A 21,211-nucleotide genomic window follows, 5' to 3' on the forward strand; every position below is an offset into this window, starting at 1 on the left:
GATGACAGATCAACTGTTTGCTTAGAGTAAAGAGGTTAGAGGTTAGAAGGGCCTTTGATGCAATGACACTAAAGCAACACCTGCACTGTGACAGCACAGGTAATGACTCAGCTTCACTGACCACGGGTCAGAAGTTATCTCCCTGAACTGACACTGTCAAAGTTAACGTCCTTCACATATCTGACAGCAGTTTGTTCATTTGGGAACACATTCAGTTGGTAAACGGTTTACCAGCCTCCAAGTGCCTTTAGTTTCAGTGTTGCAGGACTTTTCCTCCATTAGGAAGCTTCACTCACTAACAGCTCTGACACTCTGCTGCAGAGGACACGAGCCTTTAATTGTCTTGTTAGTAACAAACCGAAGTGCCGGCAGGCCCCGGTGACCCGACTCGTCTTCGAGGGACTTCCCCCGAGGTCAATTACTTCGTGCTCTGCCTCTGCGTCAGAGTCCAGGATGAACCTGGAAGGACTCTGATCTGTCCAACATGAATAAAACATCAAAGATGCACTCGCTGCTTCGCAGGTGAAGATTAGAAGCCAGATAAAAAACACACAAAACTGGATAAATTATCCCCAGTCACAGAGGAGGAGGAGGAGGAGGAGGAAGGCGGTTCGGCAGCAGGTCTTTCTGCAGCAGCTGCTCTCGGCTGAAGGTTCACATTAGTGAAACCTCATTTCCCCGTTTGCCCTCAACACTCAAAGCACCAAGGATCATCAGCAGACGTTCACTCAGTGGGACGCTGAGGGAGGGAACAGAATGATTTCAGTGCTGATGTGCTGAATGAAATGAAAAGCCTCTCACCTGTCACACATCCAGGTGTGACGCTGATGTCTTCAGATGTGTGTGAACAAAATCCTGGATTTAGTTTGAACAAGCCTGAACACCTGAAGCACGTTTCATCACAGCAGCTGTTGACGCGTTTCAGTCTGGATCGAAGTGTGATGCACCATCAAGATGAAATCAGCATGATGAGTCACAACAACACAGCAGCTTCTCCTTCTTAGGTCCACAAGGATTCAACCTCAGGTGGTCGCTCCTCCACCACAGCCTTCAGATTTACTGAAGGCCGCAGTGACGGGTGAACAGCAAAAGTAAAACTGGACATAAAAATGCCAAATATTCAGGCTAAAGGCCGTCAGCGTCCCTGTGGTGTCCGAGGCAACGAGGACGGGGAGGAAGAGGAGGAGGAGGCAGAGGAGGAGGAGGAGGAGGAGGAGGAGGAGGAAGCAGAGGAGAAGGAGGAAGAGGAGGAGAAGGAGGAAGAGAAGGAGGAGGAGGAGGAGGCAGAGGAGGAGGAGGAGGAGGCAGAGGAGGAGGAGGAGGAGGCAGAGGAGGAGGAGGAGGAGGCGGCGGTCAGGGTTTCATGTTTTATTTAAACAGCAGAGGAGAACAGAGGAAAGCTCACGCAGTTTAAAACAGATCCAGGGACAAATGGCCGACAGCAGCAGCTCACGGCGTTCAGGCTTTATGATGTGATCACACGTCGCCGTCGCGCTCGGCTCCCCTGTGGTTCACCTTCTGACGCCAGCCGTCACCGTGACGATGCTGCTGTTCAGTGGACGCTTCAGTCCAGACTCCAGTGTGCCTCACTGGATTTCATTCCAGGTGAGCACAGTCAGATCTTCATCAGGAGACGGCGGTTGGCGCGTCGCTTCATCAGAACCGTTGATTTTTTATTGTGGTGTCACGATTGAAAACTGATCCAAATGAGCTTTCAGTTTCCAGATCAGGATCAGTGATTCTCCCACCGCCCGTCCAGCACGCGTCTGCTTGACGGACGTCACAGGTAGCTCACCTGTACCTATCACGTGTGCACGAAGACAATCAGCTGACCAATCAGCTGACCCCTTTGCAAAGCATCAAACGACTCAAACCAAAATGATCAGAAAAATGAACATTTGATCAGGCATCAGTGTGATAAGAACCACCTAAAATGACAGAAGCCAACTTTGTCTGATGTGTACTTTGAGTTTTTAGTTTGGCTCATATCCCATCTGCTAACATGGAGGGGGAGGAGCTTATGAGCTGTACTGCAGCCAGCCACCAGGGGGCAACACAGATGTTTAGGCTTCACTTTTGGGTTTTCATACACTGTGACTTGGTACGTGTGTGTTGGGGTGTGTTCCACTTCATGCAGTCTGTGAGTGCTGAGCAGGTGTGAACGGCGACACGTGCCACCAGGTGCTTCAGCAGCCTCCTCACGACTCAGCAGTTACAAGATGTTCTCACTGAGGTGTTTATTCCGTTTAGCTGTGATGAGCTTCTGCTTCTTCACTCTAAACGTCTGAATGGAAAACGTGACTTCAGAGAAGAACGTGGGAACCTCAGGATTCACGTCTGCCTCCTGAACACCCAGAAAGTCTGGACGTTTGTGTCTTTGAGTGTGATGGGGGTCTGAAGTCCCATCATGCATCACTGATGGCGGCGTTTTACATGAACGTTACGCCTCCTCCTCCTCCTCCTCGCTGTCCTGTTTCATGTCTCTGCTGACGATAAACTCTCCACTTTCAGGAAACCAAATCAATACGCCACAGCAGTCCTGGAGGTTTCACCTCTCCATGAAATGAAAACCTCACAGTGTGTGTGTGTGTGTGTGTGCGTGCGTGTGTCTGTGTGTGTGTGTGTGTGCGTGTGTCTGTGTGTGTGTGTGTGTGTGTGTGTATGCGTGTGTGTCTGTGTGTGTGCGTCTCCAGTGGTGGAACGTAAGCACATTGACTCAAGCAAAGTAGAGGCTCTGGGTGCTTCCTCCACCCTGGACGTCTGATGTCATGTTTGAGCAGGTGAAGCGTGGAGTGTCGTGGGTGCAGCAGTGAAGGGGTTAAAGGATGTGCGGCGAGCTGAAGGCCTCAGAGCCGCAGATGAGGTATTGACGTCCGTCTGGAGTCAGGACTGCAGGGGGTTAGATAACGAGCCGGGGGGATGACGGCCGGGTGGCCATGACGACCGGGACGGGGGATTTGGGAGGTGGATGTGCCTCCATGCTGCTGCTGCTGCTGCCTCCTCCACGCTCCGTCAGCCTCTTTAGTTCTGCTCCAGTCCAGAGAGGGAATTATGTGCATTTGAAATCCCTGTCTTCAGTTGTAAAATGTATGAGGGCGAGGAACCTGAACACAACACGGCTGGGGTCAACTACAGACACACACACACACTCACACACAGCCTTGTCTATATCACATTGTAGGGACACAAGACGTGAACGTGCAATGTGGGAACCACCCTTTCTGAAGGTCTTACAGCATTGAAAAAAATCAGGTGGTATACTGGAGCAGCCAGAAACACACATATCACTTCAAATTGTCAATCAGACAAAGTAGAATTCCTCACCTGACCAGGGACAGCTTCCTGGGGACTTTTCAGGTTTTTAGTGACTTGTGGGGTAACCTTATACACACTTTCAGATTTTTCTATCTTCCTTTGGACCAGTTGACACACTTTCAAGTTTAACTTACTTTGTAGAGACCTTAAACACTGATGGTGTTTAAACATTTATTTGAAGGAATATATCATTTGTAAGTTTTGTTAATAAGTTAATATTCATTGAAAAAAAAATAATGGGGTAATTATTTAGTTTAAAAGACTTATTAGACCATATTAAAAGACTATATTCATTTGAATATCTGAGTTGAATTAATAAGAAGATTAATAATAGAAGTTAATTTCCAGATAAAATGCTTATGTGGTATGAAAATGACGAAAGATGTATGATTTGAAGTCTCATCTTGTCATTTTTTAAGTTTTAAGACTAAGCTGCAACACATAGCTCTCAAAGTTAGCGCAAATGATGCAATGTTTAAGATTTTATTACTACAAGTCATCTTAAGTAACAGACAGACATGGGTCAAGGGCTATTTTTTAATAGCTTGACAGCCCTGCTATCACATAAGAAAAATAAATTGTATCAAAACAATTTTTTGCAAATCCAAGCAGATTTTTTGAATGTGAACATTACAATATGATTCATTAATATCAATCATTTAAGTGATACTGTCTCAAAAAAACAAACAAAAAAACAGTCCTGTTCTGCTATGTAAATCAAGTAACCTTGAGCAGAAAAACAAGAGAAGGTTTGTCCAGACCCTCCACCAGCATCCACCCCTAGCCCCCTGACCTCCAACACCACAGTGATCAACACCTCAGACCTCAACGACTCACAGGAAATCAACTGTGAGTATCTTTCATTTAGCTGGGAGGAACTGGTGCATGGACACAGAGACTCATCAGAATCCGTGTAGCTTACAAGGTGACGATCGACTCCAGCTTTGTTTGATGAAAGAATCGGTCCTGATTCATCCTTGTTCTAGAGAAGAAATAGTGAAGACATAATATATGAATAACACACATACATACATACACAAAAGAAGACGACTAAGATTAAAACAATTTGGAATAATTTGTTTATTGAATTCAATTTAAACTTGTTTGCATTATTGTATTATTATACTTAAAAAACCCCACTACAAATTACTTTAAAAATGTCTTTATGTAGTTCTAAAGTTTCAAGTTGGTTGTGATTTGTCAACCATATGCTGCCTGATAGAGGACTTGTGAAAACACTGACGTTGCTTAAATTAAAGAAAAAAACAAGGCATAGCAAAAATTTAAAATGTGCAAAACCTGACTATACTCTTTCACTTATGAAGATTCTAGATCAGTGTCACAATATCCTAGCGAGTCCCCACTGAGTCAGAAAACCAGACTGTGCTTGGCAACATGTCTGACACAACAGTTTAACCAATGTAGCCAAACCAAACATGTATTTCATAGATTTTTCATAGGTCAAAGTTGGCTCTGGTAAAAGTGAGTTTTGTATAGCTTGCTATAGCACTGCAGTGACTGGTACAAATGGAAAACAAGTGAATATCAAGTTGTACAGGGTTGAACTGAGCTGTGACACAAGAACTGATGTAAAGTACAGGAAGCACACTTAGCCTGTGTTATAGGCCTTGTCTTAGACGTGTATTTCAGTTGACTGTAAGAATGAAAGAATCTCATCAGTGTCACTAAGAGTGCAGAGTAATACTTAGCTACGGTGGTCCCCACAAGACACCGTACAAGTGTGTAAGACAGCAGCTAGAGTAAATGGCTGGCTGGTCCCCACTTAGTAAGAAAACCATACTGTGCTTGGCAACATGTCGGAAACCAGTTTAACCAATGCAGAATAAACCAAAGACTGGGCACAAGAGCAAATGTTGCACCTATATGAGTAAAAGAGAAACACTGATGTTGAAACTAACTGATTCTTACCTGTGTGATGGTGGATGGAGGTGTCTCAGCAACCTTCTCTGCTGGTGTGGAGACCTGAGAGTGAGAGGACTCGGCCACACAAGGCTGTTCTTCTGTCTGAAATAATAGGTCATCATTAATGAGCAGTTTGTCAACAGAAATAAATCTATTAGACTACATGACAAAGCAACAGTGAAAACAAGACAGAACACTATAGCATAAACATCAATGTCTGTGTGTACCTGGCTCTAAATCATATTTTTTTCCATAGGTTCACTTGTCTCTGGCTACAATGAGTTTTGTATAGCTTGCTATAGCACTGCAGTGACTGGTACAGCTGAAAACAAGTGAATATCAAGTTGTACAGGGTTGAACTGAGCTGTGACACAAGAACTGATGTAAAGTACAGGAAGCACACTTAGCCTGTGTTATAGGCCTTGTCTTAGACGTGTATTTCAGTTGACTGTAAGAATGAAAGAATCTCATCAGTGTCACTAAGAGTGCAGAGTAATACTTAGCTACGGTGGTCCCCACAAGACACCGTACAAGTGTGTAAGACAGCAGCTAGAGTAAATGGCTGGCTGGTCCCCACTTAGTAAGAAAACCATACTGTGCTTGGCAACATGTCGGAAACCAGTTTAACCAATGCAGAATAAACCAAAGACTGGGCACAAGAGCAAATGTTGCACCTATATGAGTAAAAGAGAAACACTGATGTTGAAACTAACTGATTCTTACCTGTGTGATGGTGGATGGAGGTGTCTCAGCAACCTTCTCTGCTGGTGTGGAGACCTGAGAGTGAGAGGACTCGGCCACACAAGGCTGTTCTTCTGTCTGAAATAATAGGTCATCATTAATGAGCAGTTTGTCAACAGAAATAAATCTATTAGACTACATGACAAAGCAACAGTGAAAACAAGACAGAACACTATAGCATAAACATCAATGTCTGTGTGTACCTGGCTCTAAATCATATTTTTTTCCATAGGTTCACTTGTTTCTGGCTACAATGAGTTTTGTATAGCTTGCTATAGCACTGCAGTGACTGGTACAGCTGAAAACAAGTGAATATCAAGTTGTACAGGGTTGAACTGAGCTGTGACACAAGAACTGATGTAAAGTACAGGAAGCACACTTAGCCTGTGTTATAGGCCTTGTCTTAGACGTGTATTTCAGTTGACCGTAAGAATGAAAGAATCTCATCAGTGTCACTAAGAGTGCAGAGTAATACTTAGCTACGGTGGTCCCCACAAGACACCGTACAAGTGTGTAAGACAGCAGCTAGAGTAAATGGCTGGCTGGTCCCCACTTAGTAAGAAAACCATACTGTGCTTGGCAACATGTCGGAAACCAGTTTAACCAATGCAGAATAAACCAAAGACTGGGCACAAGAGCAAATGTTGCACCTATTTGAGTAAAAGAGAAACACTGATGTTGAAACTAACTGATTCTTACCTGTGTGATGGTGGATGGAGGTGTCTCAGCAACCTTCTCTGCTGGTGTGGAGACCTGAGAGTGAGAGGACTCGGCCACACAAGGCTGTTCTTCTGTCTGAAATAATAGGTCATCATTAACGAGCAGTTTGTGCACAAGTGTTCACAACAGCAATCATTGCACATTTTTTACTCCAAGTGAAATGTTGAAATGTTGAACTAATGTTGAAATTCAAAAAACTGTTATGTCACAATGATTATTACTGTGTAGGTGTTATACCCACATTAGTGCAAGCTCATTACTGCATTGCCTTAATTTTCTTTAAATGTATACAAAAAAACAAGTATCTCAAAAAAACTGTATGATAGGCTGCAAAGCTTTCTTTAATTGTCGAAATCTGAACAGAGGCACAAAAATAACAATCATTCTGGTGCATTATATTTAAGCCACATTTGACACTGATAATAAATAATGACATACCTGTTTCCTCCATGGCCAATCATTTCCACCATAGTCATATGTAATTTCTTCTCCTGGCTGTATGTCCCTCAAAGCAAATAGGCAGAGGTATGATTTGGCCTCCGTAATGACCCTCTTCATTTTGCAGTTTGGGTGCCTGTGGTCATCATTGACAAGGCATCCAAGGCTGCCATCTTCTTGGGCTGCATCAATGCTTTGGAATAGCAAAAAATAAATGACTGGGCTTGATAATATTAAATTACTGATTAAAGTACCTTTTTTCTAATTTGCCATTACTCTCATGTTCCTTGTAACACCATAAGGTTATTATGAGATTTGTCAGTGCTACGAAAAAAAGAAAAAAAAAAACAATCAATCAAAACCTTACCACCATGTCTTTTCTTTCCAGTAGAAGTCAAACATGAAAACAGCACATGAGCTGTGATAGGTCCTCTTCCTCTTTATTGACTCTTCCAAATTTATCAACGTCCCTCTGTACTCCACCACAAAGTCTCCTTTTGAGAAATGGGATTTGGCAAACACCCCTCGACCTGTTAAAACCAATACTACAAATGTTATTTTATACAGTTTAGGCTGGAGGGGTTAAAGTGCACCACATTAAAAGTGAACTGGATTCATAACAAGATAAAACACAAAGTATGTTTTATATTTTACACAAACGAGGTCATAAACTTGCATACGGAAGGTGGCAAACACACAGTACCTTTATTGGAGTTGATGTATTTTACTTCCAGTTCTGCAGTCTTGTCCAGTGCTTTCACAACATGTTCCACTGCATCCTCTAAGGGAAGCCATCACATACCTAATCATTAATACAAAAATATCATAATATTAACAGAGTTTGGGGTTATATAAATATTGCATTTCATGAAAATGTTTAAATGAGTTATACTAGTTACTAAGAGTGATGGCGAACAGGCAATCATCTAACAAACAGTCCCACATCATGGTTTTCCTTGTCTATCGAAGGCCAAGGTGGTTAAAGCGTGTGGGGGGGCGTTCAAGTGTAGTATCTTTTGCGTACATAAAGCCTTTGTTTTCAATGTAGACTCACGCTCACAACCCAGAACAACAAGCTTGATTTTCAGCCATGGAGGGAGGAGCGTAAACATTCTCAGCTTGGCATTCTTGGCTTTTAAATAGACCCGTGACGCAGCTAATTAGCTAGCGCTAGCTGCTCTGCTAACGTCAAGTAGCTCTCCCTCAAAACTCACGATTTCACTCTATGACCAAATACGTCATGCTGAAGTTGCTTTTAGACGTTTTTTTCACAGACTCGCGTAAATAAATGTTAAAGTTATGATGACTTACCTGTTTGAGTCCACTCTGCCACTTGACCTGCACGCTGTGCCCGTCTGCTCCTTCAGCTGTCATGTCAAAGAGCGCTTGTTCTGTATCATCAGTACATCCAGGAAATGTGGTAAAGGTGCATTACAGATGACTCCGACCGCCAGTCATGTCACTTAACGTGTATCAAGCCCACCCATGTGTGCCCCTCCCCCACCAATCTATCCACGGCATAAAAATTAAAACTATTTATTAAGCAATGAGACCCAGTGTTTTCTCCACGTGTAAGTACTAATTTAAACGTGCAAGACTTGACTTATTGCTATGTTTTTTGGTAATGCATCATAATTACATATCAGAAATTGATTTAAATTGTAATGGCAGTATCTAATAACCTTTACTATTCACCCCCAAAGACCCACATATAGAAGAAAATTGTAAACATTTTTTTTACCTTTTAGATGTTGTCTAAACTCATAATCACACCAAAATGATAATCACACAAGTAATATTTTTATGAATGATATTTTTCATAAAAACATTGAGTTATTTATTATTTATTTTAGAATTATATTTACTGAAATCAGATATTTTTTTTACAAATCCTGGAAAACTGAATGAAAACTCTAACTAAATTATGATACTCCCAAAAGCAGTTCTATTTCTCTGAGAAGCAGAGCTGGACCATTGCACTTTCTGCAAAGCATGTAGGTGTAGCCTTTAGCATTGTGTCTGTACTGTCCTCTATTATTTTTTACAGGAAAATGTCCAATCATGTCCTTGCATACTTCTTTTGGTGCTGATACTTGGACAAACAAGTAAAACCCTGAAAACATGACCTGTACTATACATATGTTTAAATAATCTATTAGTCTATCCTGAAATACTGTAGATAATATGTTCTTTAATCCGAATGTAATCATTAAGATTCAAGAGTCTTTATTGTCATTATGCAAGCTTAACGAAATTTTGTGCAGATTCTCAGCTTAAAAACACACTTATAAATAGGAGAAAATTGAAATTGCACACTTAAGAAAAAATATAAAAATATAAAATACAAAATACAAAATGAGGTAGATAAAAACAAAGTGCACTTAATGCCAGACTATGTGTATGCTGTGTGTGTGTATGCAGATAGACGGGGGAGGGTGTATGTGTGAAGTCCTGTATGGGGGTGGGACGTGAGTGTGTCACTGTATGGGGGTTATTGCTTTAACAGCTCTGGGGAAGAAGCTGTCCCTGAGTCTGTTGGTGCTGGTTTTAATGTTCCTGTACCGCCTTCCTGATGTAAGCGGTACAAACAGTTCGTTGCCCGGGTGGGTGGGGTCTGTGGCAATGCGTCTTGCCTTCTTCTGGACTCGGGCAGTGTAAACTGAGTCCAGATCTGGTAGACTGCAGCCCACAATCCCCTGTGCTGTCCTCACCACCCGGGCTAAGTCCTTTCTGTCCTGTGCTGTGCAACTGCCATACCACACAGTGACACTGAGACACAGGATGCTTTCGATTGTGGCTCTGTAAAAGTTCATGAGCAGCTGAGTAGACAGTCCAGTCCGTTTCAACTTCCTGAGAAAGAAGAGCCATTGTTGGGCCTTTTTCACCAGGTGTGAGGTGTTCACTGACCAGGAGAGGTCAGAGGAGATGTGGATGCCCAGGAACTTAATGCTGTCCACCCGCTCAACCGCCTTCCCAAGTATACAGACGGGAGCGTGATCGGTCTTCCTGGACCTCCTGTAGTCCACTATGACCTCCTTGGTTTTGCTGATGTCCAGGATGAGGTTGATCCTGGAACACCACTGTGTCAAGTTCTGGACCTCGTCTCTGTAGTGGGTCTCATCATTGTGAGACCCACTACAGTGGTGTCGTCCGCGAACTTAACAACCATGTTTGTGGGGTGGATAGCAGAGCAGTCGTGTGTGTACAGTGTGAATAAGGCAGGGCTGAGTACACTACCCTGCAGCGTGCCAGTGTTGAGGATCAGTGGGGCTGATGTAGACTCCCCTATCCTCACCACCTGGGGCCTGTTGGTGAGGAAGTCCCTGATCCAGGAGCAGAGTGAGTCTGACAAACCCAGGTTGTGGAGTTTCAGAGCCAACATATCTGGGGGGACCGTGTTGAAGGCCGAGCTGAAGTCCACAAATAGCATCCTAACATAGGTGTTAGGATGCTGCAGGTGAGTCAGGGCCGTGCGAAGTGCTAGTGAGACGGCATCCTCCGTAGAACGGTTCTCCCTGTAGGTGAACTGCAGACTGTCCAGGCCAACGGGGATGGCGTCCTTGATGTATCTCAGGAGGATCCTCTCGAAGCACTTCATGATTATAGGGGTCAGAGTGACAGGTCGGTAGTCGTTGAGGCAGGTGATGGTTGATTTCTTTGGCAGAGGCACAATGATGGAGGACTTCAGGCACACAGGGACCGTGGACAGCTGTATGGACAGGTTGAAGATGTCCAGGAAGACTCCTGCCAGTTGGTCAGTGCATGACTTCAGTGTGCGCCCTGACACCTTATCTGGACCTGCAGCCTTGTTGGTGTTGACTCTCCTCAAAGCGGAGGTCACTTGGTGCAGCTGCAGGACGAGAGGCTGCTGCTGCACCTCTGGCTGAGGAAGGTCAGCAGTTCTTCTGCTGCTCGGAGAGTCGAAGCGTGCGAAGAAGCTGTTTAAGGTGTCAGGTAGGGTCAGGTCATGGCTGACCTGCTGGTCATTCCGCTTGTAGTCCGTGATGGTCCTGATGCCTTTCCACATGTTACGTGGATCGTTGTCATTGAAGTGCTCCTCAATGCGCTGCTTGTGCCTGTGTTTTGCCAGCTGGATGCCCTTTTTCAGTTCTTTCCGGGCCCTGCTGTAAGCCAGCCTATCTCCTGACCTATAGGCTGCATCCCGGGCTTTTAGCAGGGGCCACACTGTGCCGTCCACCCATGGTTTTTGATTAGGAAAAACCGTGATTGTCTTTGTGTAATAATGTAATAAAAACACTGCATTTTGATCGAAACTCAAAATTGTAACAGAGGAGACATTTAAAACGTATGAATGATCAAAAACACAAACATTTCTTTTTGTATTTTCCTAATAAACAGGTAAAAAGTTCATCAATATGAAGTGCAGCTGCAGACAGGGGAAAATCCGCTACCACTTTGACCCAGCCCTCGCACTCCTTTCGGTCTGCGGGAGCCGCAGCCACCCCCTCCCCTATCCTCTCTTCTCTCCCCCCTTTTTGTCATCTGCTGTGGTGTACTGTCCACTGACGTACACAAAAATACACATGTACAAAAGACAGGTCCCCCGTCCGCTATGTGTCATCATATTACCATAGCAATGTGTTGAGACTTGGATTCTCATCATGACTGCAAAGTTTCATCCACATTGGATGAAGTATGTTGGAGAAACAGGCAAAAATGCATCCATTTCCTGTGTGTTGGTGAAGGGTCAAGTGGCGGAAGAACAGCCAGACCGTGTAACACAGACCAAAGCTGTTGATAACTCTTTGTCCTTTATGCCTTCAGAGTGACCTGAAAAAATTATCAGCTCGATCAGACGATTCCCTTAGGAGGAGTTTGATAAAGTATGGCGAGTGTGAAACACAAACTGGCGCAGTTTGTCCAAAATGGCGGACTTCCTGTATATTTTAGAGGATACCTCCAAGAGAGAGATTTCTCGTATAGAGACGATACATCTGTGTACCAATTTTCGTGTCTGTAGGTCTTACAGTGACTCAGGTCTTATTCTAGGGGGCGCTGCAGAGCAATTTGGCCCCGTCCGCTTGTGATGACAGAGTTATATGAAAACTGGGACAGGGGCTGATGTAATTACTAAGTTTAAGGCATATTGGATTAATAATTCAAGAAATGCAGCAACTTTCTCCATACTGGCAAAGGATCAACTGTGCAGCGACACACCGTCCCCACCATGTACCTTTCAAAAAAGCTTTTGATAGCTTTTGCTTAATCATGTCCTCAGAACCATGTGACAAAGTTTGGGGTTGATCTGATCATCTCCCTAGGAGGAGTTCCTTCAAGTACAATGTGTGGGAAGAGGAAAATCTGCCAAAACAGAAAGCATACTGCCAATAGGTGGCGCTATGAGTGTATCATCATATTGGCATATCAATCTGTTCAGACTCAGATGGTCATTATAACTGTAAAGTTTCATCCACATTGGATGAAGTATGTGAGAGAAACAGTCTATTTTTGCATTCAAGTGTCTGCACATGTGCAGATGAGTCAAGTGTGTGTGAAGTGTGTGTTCCTGTCTTACCAGGTCCGACCAGTAGGGGGGTTAGTGAGTTAACCTCACTTAAGCACACTTAAGCACACTTATCTGGTTGTCATTACATTGTGGGGTAGCCCCTGAAAATTTGACAGGGCATCCCTGTAGCCATTGTTTCAATGAATTTAATGCTCTCCCAAGTGGGGACCAGGGTTTTGGTCCCCACCAAGATTTTGGTTCCCACACTGTGAGTGTGCTGTCCGATGCTGGTTCCCACCATGTGATAAAGACAAACACACACAAACACACACACACACACTCACACACAAACATACACTCACACTCACTCACACACACACACACTCACTCACACACTAACACACACACTCACACACAAACATACACACACACACACACACTCACACACACACACACACTCACACACAAACATACACTCACACACTCACACACACACACACACACACACACACTCACTCTCACACACACACACACACTCACTCTCACACACACACACACACACACACACACACACACTCACACACACACACACACACACACACACACACTCACTCTCACACACACACACACACACACACACACACACACACTCACTCTCACACACACACACACACTCACTCTCTCACACACACACACACACACACACACACTCACTCTCACACACACACACACACACACTCACACACACACACACTCACACACACTCACACACACTCCCCAGGCCCCGAGCTGCTGACGGGTGTGGCTGCAGGTCGGACTTGATTAGCCGTGAGCATCCTGCAGGTCTGCTGGTTTCTGTAACTCGTGGACTTGGTGGTCTGCGGTCCACACGACAGACTGCAGAAATGTGAACTCAGACGTTATCTCGCCCGACCCCCTCAGCTGATGGAAAGGCAGGTGAGGCTTCTTCATCCCAGCTCCCCCTGCCAGGTGTGATGTGGGCTTCAGGGCTGCAGGTAAACTCAGAGGTGTGCGGAGCTCATGAGTTCATCAGCGTGGCAGGTTCTTCAGGTCCTTCACGGTCTTATGGACCTGAGCCTTTGGTGTTTGGAAGTCCAGCTGATGTCTCAGGCTCAAACCCGCACTCTGACGGCCCTCAGCTGAGTCTCTGCAGTGCAGGCGCTGAGAACTGAACCGACAGACCCAGAAGTCCACACAGATTTGTGTAAATCCTCCGGCAGTTAGAACCTGTGGTTCAAACACTTTTGAAGAGCCGAATGTGAAGAATGTGAAGCTCAGTTTTGCACCTCAGCAGCTCTCAGTCCAGGTTTCACTGCGTCTCAGCCCAGCCTTCACGTTTCTGCATCAGCTGCTCTGCTGCGGCCGGCGGCGGCCATTTTTAGGAGCAGGAGAGCTCTGCAAACAGTAATTACAGGCCATTGAAAGCTCTTCAGAGCCCACACACACACACACACACACGCAAACTCACACACACAGACTCACACACACACACAAACTCACACACACACACACACTCACACACACACACACACACACACACACACACACACACACCCATAATGACAGGCCTCCACAACTTAGATGATCAACATTCTCTTTGAATTAAAAGCCACAGATTCCTGCCTCTGTATGTGTGTGTGTGTGTCTGTGTGTGTCTGTGTGTGTGTGAGTTTGTGTGTGTGTGTGTGTGTGTGTCTGTGTGTGTGTGTGTGTGTGTCTGTGTGTGTGTGTGTGTGTGTGTGTGTGTGTTCAGTATCGTTTGTATCTCAGGATTTCGTCCTCAGATCTTCTCTGCTTCCAGACCAAATGTTCTCTGAGAGGTTTTTTTGAATTAGTTGCTTCGTGACCTTTTAGGAGCCAATCAGGAGTCAAACTGTAAAGAGTGAAACTGATTGAGGATACGCAGTAAGTTTCACCTGTGCTCAGAGGTCCAGGGGCACCTGTTGATGAGGATTAACCCTCTGTGGTTTGTGTCTGTGCTGCAGATCTGTCAGAGAAGAAGAGCGACCTGAGGGTCTGTGACGAGTCCACCTGTCGATTCGGCGGCGTCTGCAGAGACGACGGCGCTCAGCTCAAATGCGTCTGCCAGTTCCAGGTAGGACAAGATGAAGTGATCCTTTCCCTCCTGCTGCCGTTAGTCTTTACCTTCCTGTAAAACTGTTACAAACAGTCAGTTATTTCATTGATCAAGTAAAAGTTTTATAGATGCAACAATCACAATTAAAACAATCTGCAGATTGATTTATGTCTGTAAAACAGTTTTGATGATACCACATGTAGAAATTCAAAGTCAAAGACATCTACAACTGAACTCGTTATAAAGGACTGAGACTAGTGCAGACATAATTTCAAATTTCACATATCACACCTGGAATTTCAGATACACTTTATAGACAAAAGTATTGGGCCAGCTGCCCATCACACCTACAGGGACTTTAATGACGTCTCATTGTAAACACACAGACAGCTTTGCAGCTCTAACAGCTTCCACTCTTCTGTGAAGGCTTTCCACAACATGTTGGAGTGTTTCTGTGGGAATTTGTGCCCATTCATGCAGTAGAGCATTTGTGAGGTCACACACTGATGTTGGACCAAAAGGCCTGGCTCACAGTCTCAAAGTTGGAAGCATAGCATTGTCCAAAATGTCTTGGTATGCTGAAGCATTAAGATTTCCCTTCACTGGAGGTCAGGGGCCGAGCCCAAACCCTGAGGAACAGCCTCGTCCCAATACTTTTGTCCGCACAGTGTCGATCTCCATGCTGGTATCAGTGCTTCCCCAGCAGGTTCAGTGTTGTGAGGGAATCTTGACTGTTAGTCTCCTCCTTCCGTCCTCCCTGTGATGCTGTGAGTCACAATAACTCGGCTGGCTTGTTCTGTATTCAGCTGCAGACTCCTTAGGGCTGCCGTCTGGCTCAGGCAGCTGTGAAACTCCTCTCATTGTGTCCTGTTTGTGTGGACATGAGTAATAAATGCAGGTTTTGCTTTGGGACCACAGAGCGTGACGGTTACTTTCAAACACTGTCCGTGTGTCTTGTTATTGCGGTGAAGCAGCAGCTCTGTGGTGAATCGCTCTTCCAGACGTCGTCCTTCACGCTGCCGCTTTCATGCTGTCACATCGTTCAGCCACGCATACAACAAACACCACAGACTGAGTGGGGAGTGATTTCATTTTGATTCATATCACAGGATCAAACAGCAGAACGTACGGCAAACCCTTTAAAGTGTAATCAGCAGCAGCAGAAATCAACAGACAAACGTCATGTTGACATAACAGTGGGAGTTATGACTAATGATATCAACATGTCTTCATGTCTGCATTTGTTCTTCCATTCACTGATGTCAAACAGAATTCAAGATTCACCATATGGACAAAAGTATGCAAACACCCCTCTTCATGGGTCTGTTCCTCAGAGTTTGTTCTCGGCCCCTGACCTCCAGTGAAGGGAAATCTGAATGCTTCAGCACACCAAGACATTTTGGACAATGCTATGCTTCCAACTTTGTGGCAACAGTTTTTCCTTTTCTATTCCAGCATGACTGTGCCCCAGTGCACAAAGCAAAGCTCCATAAAGACATGGTTGGATGAGTTTGGTGTGGAAGAACTTGACTGGCCCACACAGAGCCCTGACCTCAACCCCATCCAACACCTTTGGGATGAACTGGAACGGAGATTGTGAGCCAGGCCTTTTGGTCCAACATCAGTGTGTGACCTCACAAATGCTCTACTGCATGAATGGGCACAAATTCCCACAGAAACACTCCAACATGTTGTGGAAAGCCTTCACAGAAGAGTGGGAGCTGTTAGAGCTGCGAAGCTGTCTGAGTGTGTAGAAGGAGATGATGGCAGCACTCACATCGGGGATATTTTGGCTCCAGTTCTTTTGTAGTTGAGTTCAGGACTTCAGAGATGCTGTAGAGTCAGACTTTTGAATTGAGTGATCATAACGCCATGTTTTTTAGCTGAGTGGCTGAATGAAAAGCTGTGGGAGAAATGAACGCTGCAGGACGCCACAAACATGTCACCACCAACAGATTTCTGCCTCTGCAGTAAACAAGCACAAACAAGCACTCTGTTCCGCTGACTGATCGATGTTTGAGCAAAACTCTGACAGGAAGATGCTTCACGTCTTCATATCTGAAAGAGAAACCTTCTCTCAGCTGGAGTTCGGGTGTGAAGGGGGCAGACGGCTGCAGTTGGATTCGGATTCAGCCTTTGCTCTCAGGAGGTCAGGAGTCGTCTCCAGTCTGATGTGCTGACTGATCCTCTGATGTCACTGATGGATCTCCATAAAGCTGCTGCTGTTTCTGCCACGTGGAAACCTGAACTGTGTGCACATCAAAGTGCTAATACGACACAAACGTTACCGTTAATCCTACTGTCAGGCGAATGCAGTGGAGTAGAAGTCGAGTACCTCAAGGTTGTACTTAAGTGCAGTACTTAAGTAAATGTACTTTCCACCACTGGTGTTAGTGCAGCGTGTGCAGAGGGCGCAGAGTTGGGCTCTGCAGGGGATTCCTGCTCGATGATTGATGGCTGTGAGTTAATAGAATATGGATTGCTGAACGCTGATACGCGTCCTTGGCAGCTGCCGTTTGTATCCGACAGCACGGTCACGTTAGTGTGTCCTAACCCGCCTGCTCAATGAATGAGTGATGCTCAGCTCTTCACGTCGTGTTCGAAGTCATTAGCATTGAAGTGTAACCGTCCTGCTCTCGTTTATCTAAAACCATCACACTAAGTCCTGCTGACGTGCTTTGAGCACGTTGATAAGCTGTTGATAAGCAGACGTGTGTCAGCGTTGACTGTTTCTGTTTAAAACAATTCATCATAAAGTTATTTTGTCTCTTCTTGTCCTCATGTCTTTGTGAGTTTCTGTCCTCTTTATTGGATATAAGGTTTGTTGGTGCTGCATGCAGCCTGAGAGGACACCTGAAGGCACAACTCAGGGCTAAGGAAACACCTGCTATCTGTTCACGTTTGTTATTTACACTTGATGTTAAATAATCTTAAGTTACAGTAAATACGTAAAGGATGTGTAAAGGAAACCCAGAATGATTTCAGGTTTCAGGTAAGCGCAGCAGGCAGGTTTACTCTGCTCACGCGTTCCTCGCACTTCCTCGCAGCTTTTCGGACTGTTCTTATGAACAGTCACCAGTTTAATCACGTTTGTTATTTGCTCAGTTGGCGTAACGGATCCACAACCCCCTCATAACGTCTTTGTCAGCCACTGAATGAAATAAACTCAGGAACTCTTGTGTTCCTGAGGGATCTTAAACTTTTGGTTCTGAATGTTCCCCGTCAGGTCTGGACTTCGTCCTGCGAGCCGCGGTCACGTTGAGGCTTAACTTAACGTTGGACTGTGTTTGATTTGCAGTGCCACAAACACTACGTCCCCGTGTGCGGCTCGAACGGAGACACCTACCAGAACGAGTGCTACAGGCGACAGGCGTCCTGCAAACAGCAGAGGCTCATCTCCCGGGTGTCCGACGGGCCCTGCTCCGCCGGTGAGTGTGACAGGAAGTACGCAGGGTCCACGCAATGGAAACCTGAATCCCTCTGATTGATTTTAGTCATCAAAGAGCGAATTGCAGCTCTTCACCTATTGAAATCGACCAGCAGAAGAGCGTGTGAGGCCATAAATCAGCCGCTGCCTCTGAGAGGCACTTAATGTGTCAGTTTTATCAAGTGATAAAGAGGAAATTATGATGTCAAACTGACTTCACTTCTGATCAGGCGCTGATCACATGACTGGCTTTTATTAAAGGGTCAGTTCACCTATTTTACAGGGCTCGCTCAAGGCTCGAGCAGGGACAGAAAGGGGCCAGCGGCAAACGGTAGCACGACCTGTAGCCAAGTTCTCAGTCCGACAGTCAGTGAGACTCCACCCAGGTTTCCATGGCAACGGAGCAAACAGGAAGTACTGAGTGCAGGAAGAGCTCTGTTGTTCTGATTGTGATTGATCAGAACAACAAAGCTCTTCTGTCCCTGCGTGCAGATACTCACTGTGAACATATGTGGAAGGACAGGCACAAAACATAACATATGACTTTTCCTGACAACAACCTGAAATGTGAAACTCATGCAGTGACTGTAATGTGTTTTCAGATGCTGAAGCTGAAGGTAAAATCATTTAAACTGGTTGTTCTGTTATGTGGCTTAAGTGTCCCACTTATATTTTTAATTACGCTCTCAGAGTTTGCTGTGATTACATTTTAAATTGACTTGGACACCAGACGCTGAGCACACTGAGTCCTCGATTTTTCCTCTGAACTCTGGAGAACCGTCATCCGTCAGATTGATTTCAGAGAACGACCTGGTTTATCAACCACAAATCAATTTTAATTTGGAGCCCTGGATTAGAGCCATTAAAATCCTTCCAAAGCTGAGTGGTTCCCAAACCGGAATCCGGGGACGTTCTGGTGGTCCTTCAGAGGTTCACAAAGGGACTGCAGTGGAAGAAGGATTCGTTTCATTTCGCTCAGTGGCCCTTTAGGCTCAGTTCAGTCAGTCCTTCTTTAACAGGACGTCACAGGACTCAGGTTCACCTGCCAAGACAAAACGGAGACCCTTTACATGAGAAAATCTGTGTTCAGATGGACTTCAGCTCTGAAGCTTCAGTTTCCAGATCTCAGCCTGAGAGTTCAGTGAGAGACGAGAGCTTGTCTGTCCTGTCTAAACCGTCAAACCTCTAGTTTGTGGTGTGACTGCACTGAGGACGTGTCCCACTTTTGTTAGCTTAGTTGGTACATTAATATTTAAACAAATAGTTTTCTACAATGACACTCGGGCTGAGCTGTGTGCTGCACAGACCCAACAAACAATAAAGCTTCAGTGAGGGCAAAAACACAAGAAGTCAGATCTCAGTGCGTCCTGTAAGACCCTGTTACTGTGAATCCTTGTTTACTGTACAGGCAGCTGGCGAGTTCTCGTCTATCCTGAACCTTACTGTGGAACCATACCTGAAGTTATTTTCAGCATTCCATTTTAAGAAAGCCTGAACCAGGCTTCCACAGTGAATTCGGCCGCACCCATAAAAACCATTCTGGTCCTGAGTGAGCGAGTCGGGATGGGGTTCAGGTCAGGGCTCGGCGTCGAGTTCGTCCGTGTCTGACTGGGAAAACCATTTCCTCATGGGGCCAGCTTTGTGCGCTGGATCTTTGTCTTTTAGTTGAGCTTTTGTCATTAATTTAATTAGATTTTTCTGTGTGGGACAAGAGAAGACATTACATCTCGTTCAAAGACAAGAGCTGCACCGGATTTGGCTGCTTGCTCATTTCCACCTGCAGTCTTTGCACAGGTAAACATTGATGATGTAGGAACAGGAAGGAGACAAACAGACCACATAAAGACATGTGGACAGGTGTGTCTACACTGTTTGACTCAGACATACAACATGTGAGGACATGAGCAGAATTTGGCTCCTGAAACCCACAGCAGCCATGAACGAGACCCACAGTGAGGCGGACACAAGCCCCGCAGACTCTCTGGATTCAGACGTCCCTGCAGGCCATTCAGGGTTTATGGTCTCTTCCCGCTCTTGAGAAATGTATCAGGGAAACTTAAAGTGAGACGGCAGCAGCGGTGGAGGTGGTGGCGGTCAACTCCATCTGCAGGGGCAGTGGCCTGATTTCCCAGGAGGCGCCGCCCAGCCTTCTGCTCTTATTACCCGTTACACCAGGGATCAGGCGCTGCGATATGCCTTCCGCTTCCCTCACCTCCCGCCTGTCCTCCCGCAATTTCCTCTCCCCGAGATTTATGCTTTCTGTAATCGGAGCGTTCGGCGACCGCGAGCCGAGGCGACGGCGCGGACGCTCAGCCGAGCAGGAGAGGAGGAGGAAACAATTTGACTCCTTTTTGAGAGCAGCGAGGTTGTGGGAGGTGGGAAGGCTCCTCTCTGGGGTCTGATCCCAGGTCAGCCGTGGGTTTAGAGCTGAAGGTCTCAGGCTCCACACTGGCTTCAGGCCCTCCAACCCAACGAACCCTCCAGCAGGCACATCTGTAACCCGAGTCCTGTGAGGTCCATAGTTCATAAAACTGGACTAGAATAAAGAAACCTGCTGCCTTCAAGGTCCAGAAGAGGCACAAAGAGCTGGACCGAGCTGGACCTGATCAGTCCAGGGTTCATTTTACTGTTCATCCTCTCTGAAAACCTCAGAGTGACTTCCACATGTGCTGCGGTCTGTTTTATTTAACACGAGATCCGCCATCTTTAATTTCCTCTGCAGGTTTTATTGACGGCAAAGACACACAGTTTCAGTCCACACGAGGACGAGCTGATGTGTCGAATCAATGACGCATCTTTCCTTCCTTACTTTCACTCTTTCCTCTTTCCTGAGGGTCATTCTGTCCTTCCTACTTACCTTCCTATGTAGCTTCCTCCATCCCCTCCTCATTTCATACCATTCCACCTTCCTTTGTTCGTTCCTATCTATATTTTTTCCTTCCTTCCTTCCTCCCTACCACCTATTTCCTTTCTACATCTACCCATTTACCTTCCCTCCTTCTCACCTTCCTACACATAACAGCCCTAAAGCCCTTCCATCCTACCTTCCTTCCTCTTCTCCTTCTCTGTCTCCTTCCATCCT

At 45.5% G+C, this 21,211-nt stretch overlaps 2 protein-coding genes across 3 annotated transcripts in view; one reads left to right on the forward strand and one right to left on the reverse strand.

The window, feature by feature from the left end:
• The window catches only part of tmeff1a (transmembrane protein with EGF-like and two follistatin-like domains 1a), a 52,113-nt gene that overhangs the window by 13,192 nt on the left and 17,710 nt on the right, over window positions 1–21,211 (forward strand). The window contains exons 2-3 of the mRNA XM_046407807.1: window positions 14,611–14,720; window positions 18,001–18,130. Of these exons, the coding sequence (XP_046263763.1) occupies window positions 14,611–14,720; window positions 18,001–18,130 (240 nt within the window). The remainder of the gene's footprint in view (window positions 1–14,610; window positions 14,721–18,000; window positions 18,131–21,211) is intronic.
• LOC124069083 lies at window positions 3,780–9,444 on the reverse strand. Of its 2 annotated transcripts, XR_006845020.1 has the most exons (6): window positions 8,449–9,444; window positions 7,841–7,939; window positions 7,505–7,667; window positions 7,138–7,330; window positions 6,679–6,774; window positions 3,780–4,297 (listed from the first exon to the last, which is right to left on the reverse strand). XR_006845020.1 is itself a non-coding variant. In XM_046407812.1 (4 exons), the coding sequence occupies exons 1-4, from the start codon at window positions 7,537–7,539 to the stop codon at window positions 3,971–3,973; spliced, it is 651 nt and encodes a 216-aa protein (XP_046263768.1). In that variant the 5' UTR covers window positions 7,540–7,829; the 3' UTR covers window positions 3,780–3,970. The 2 variants fall into 2 exon arrangements, 1 of the variants encoding a protein (XP_046263768.1); XM_046407812.1 differs by lacking the exons at window positions 7,841–7,939; window positions 8,449–9,444 and having other exon boundaries at window positions 7,505–7,829.

The sequence above is a fragment of the Scatophagus argus genome, chromosome 13 (assembly GCF_020382885.2).
Source record: "Scatophagus argus isolate fScaArg1 chromosome 13, fScaArg1.pri, whole genome shotgun sequence".
NCBI classification, from domain to species: Eukaryota; Metazoa; Chordata; class Actinopteri; family Scatophagidae; genus Scatophagus; species Scatophagus argus.

Bases quoted from the DNA above. Each gene is read 5' to 3' on its own strand.
- LOC124069083 (XM_046407812.1), bottom strand. From the start codon at position 7,539: ATGTTTGACTTCTACTGGAAAGAAAAGACATGGTG. The intron at 7,331-7,504 runs GTAAGGTTTTGA...GCTATTCCAAAG, and splicing joins TGGAAAGAAAAGACATGGTG to CATTGATGCAGCCCAAGAAG. The intron at 6,775-7,137 runs GTATGTCATTAT...CTATTATTTCAG, and splicing joins ATTGGCCATGGAGGAAACAG to ACAGAAGAACAGCCTTGTGT.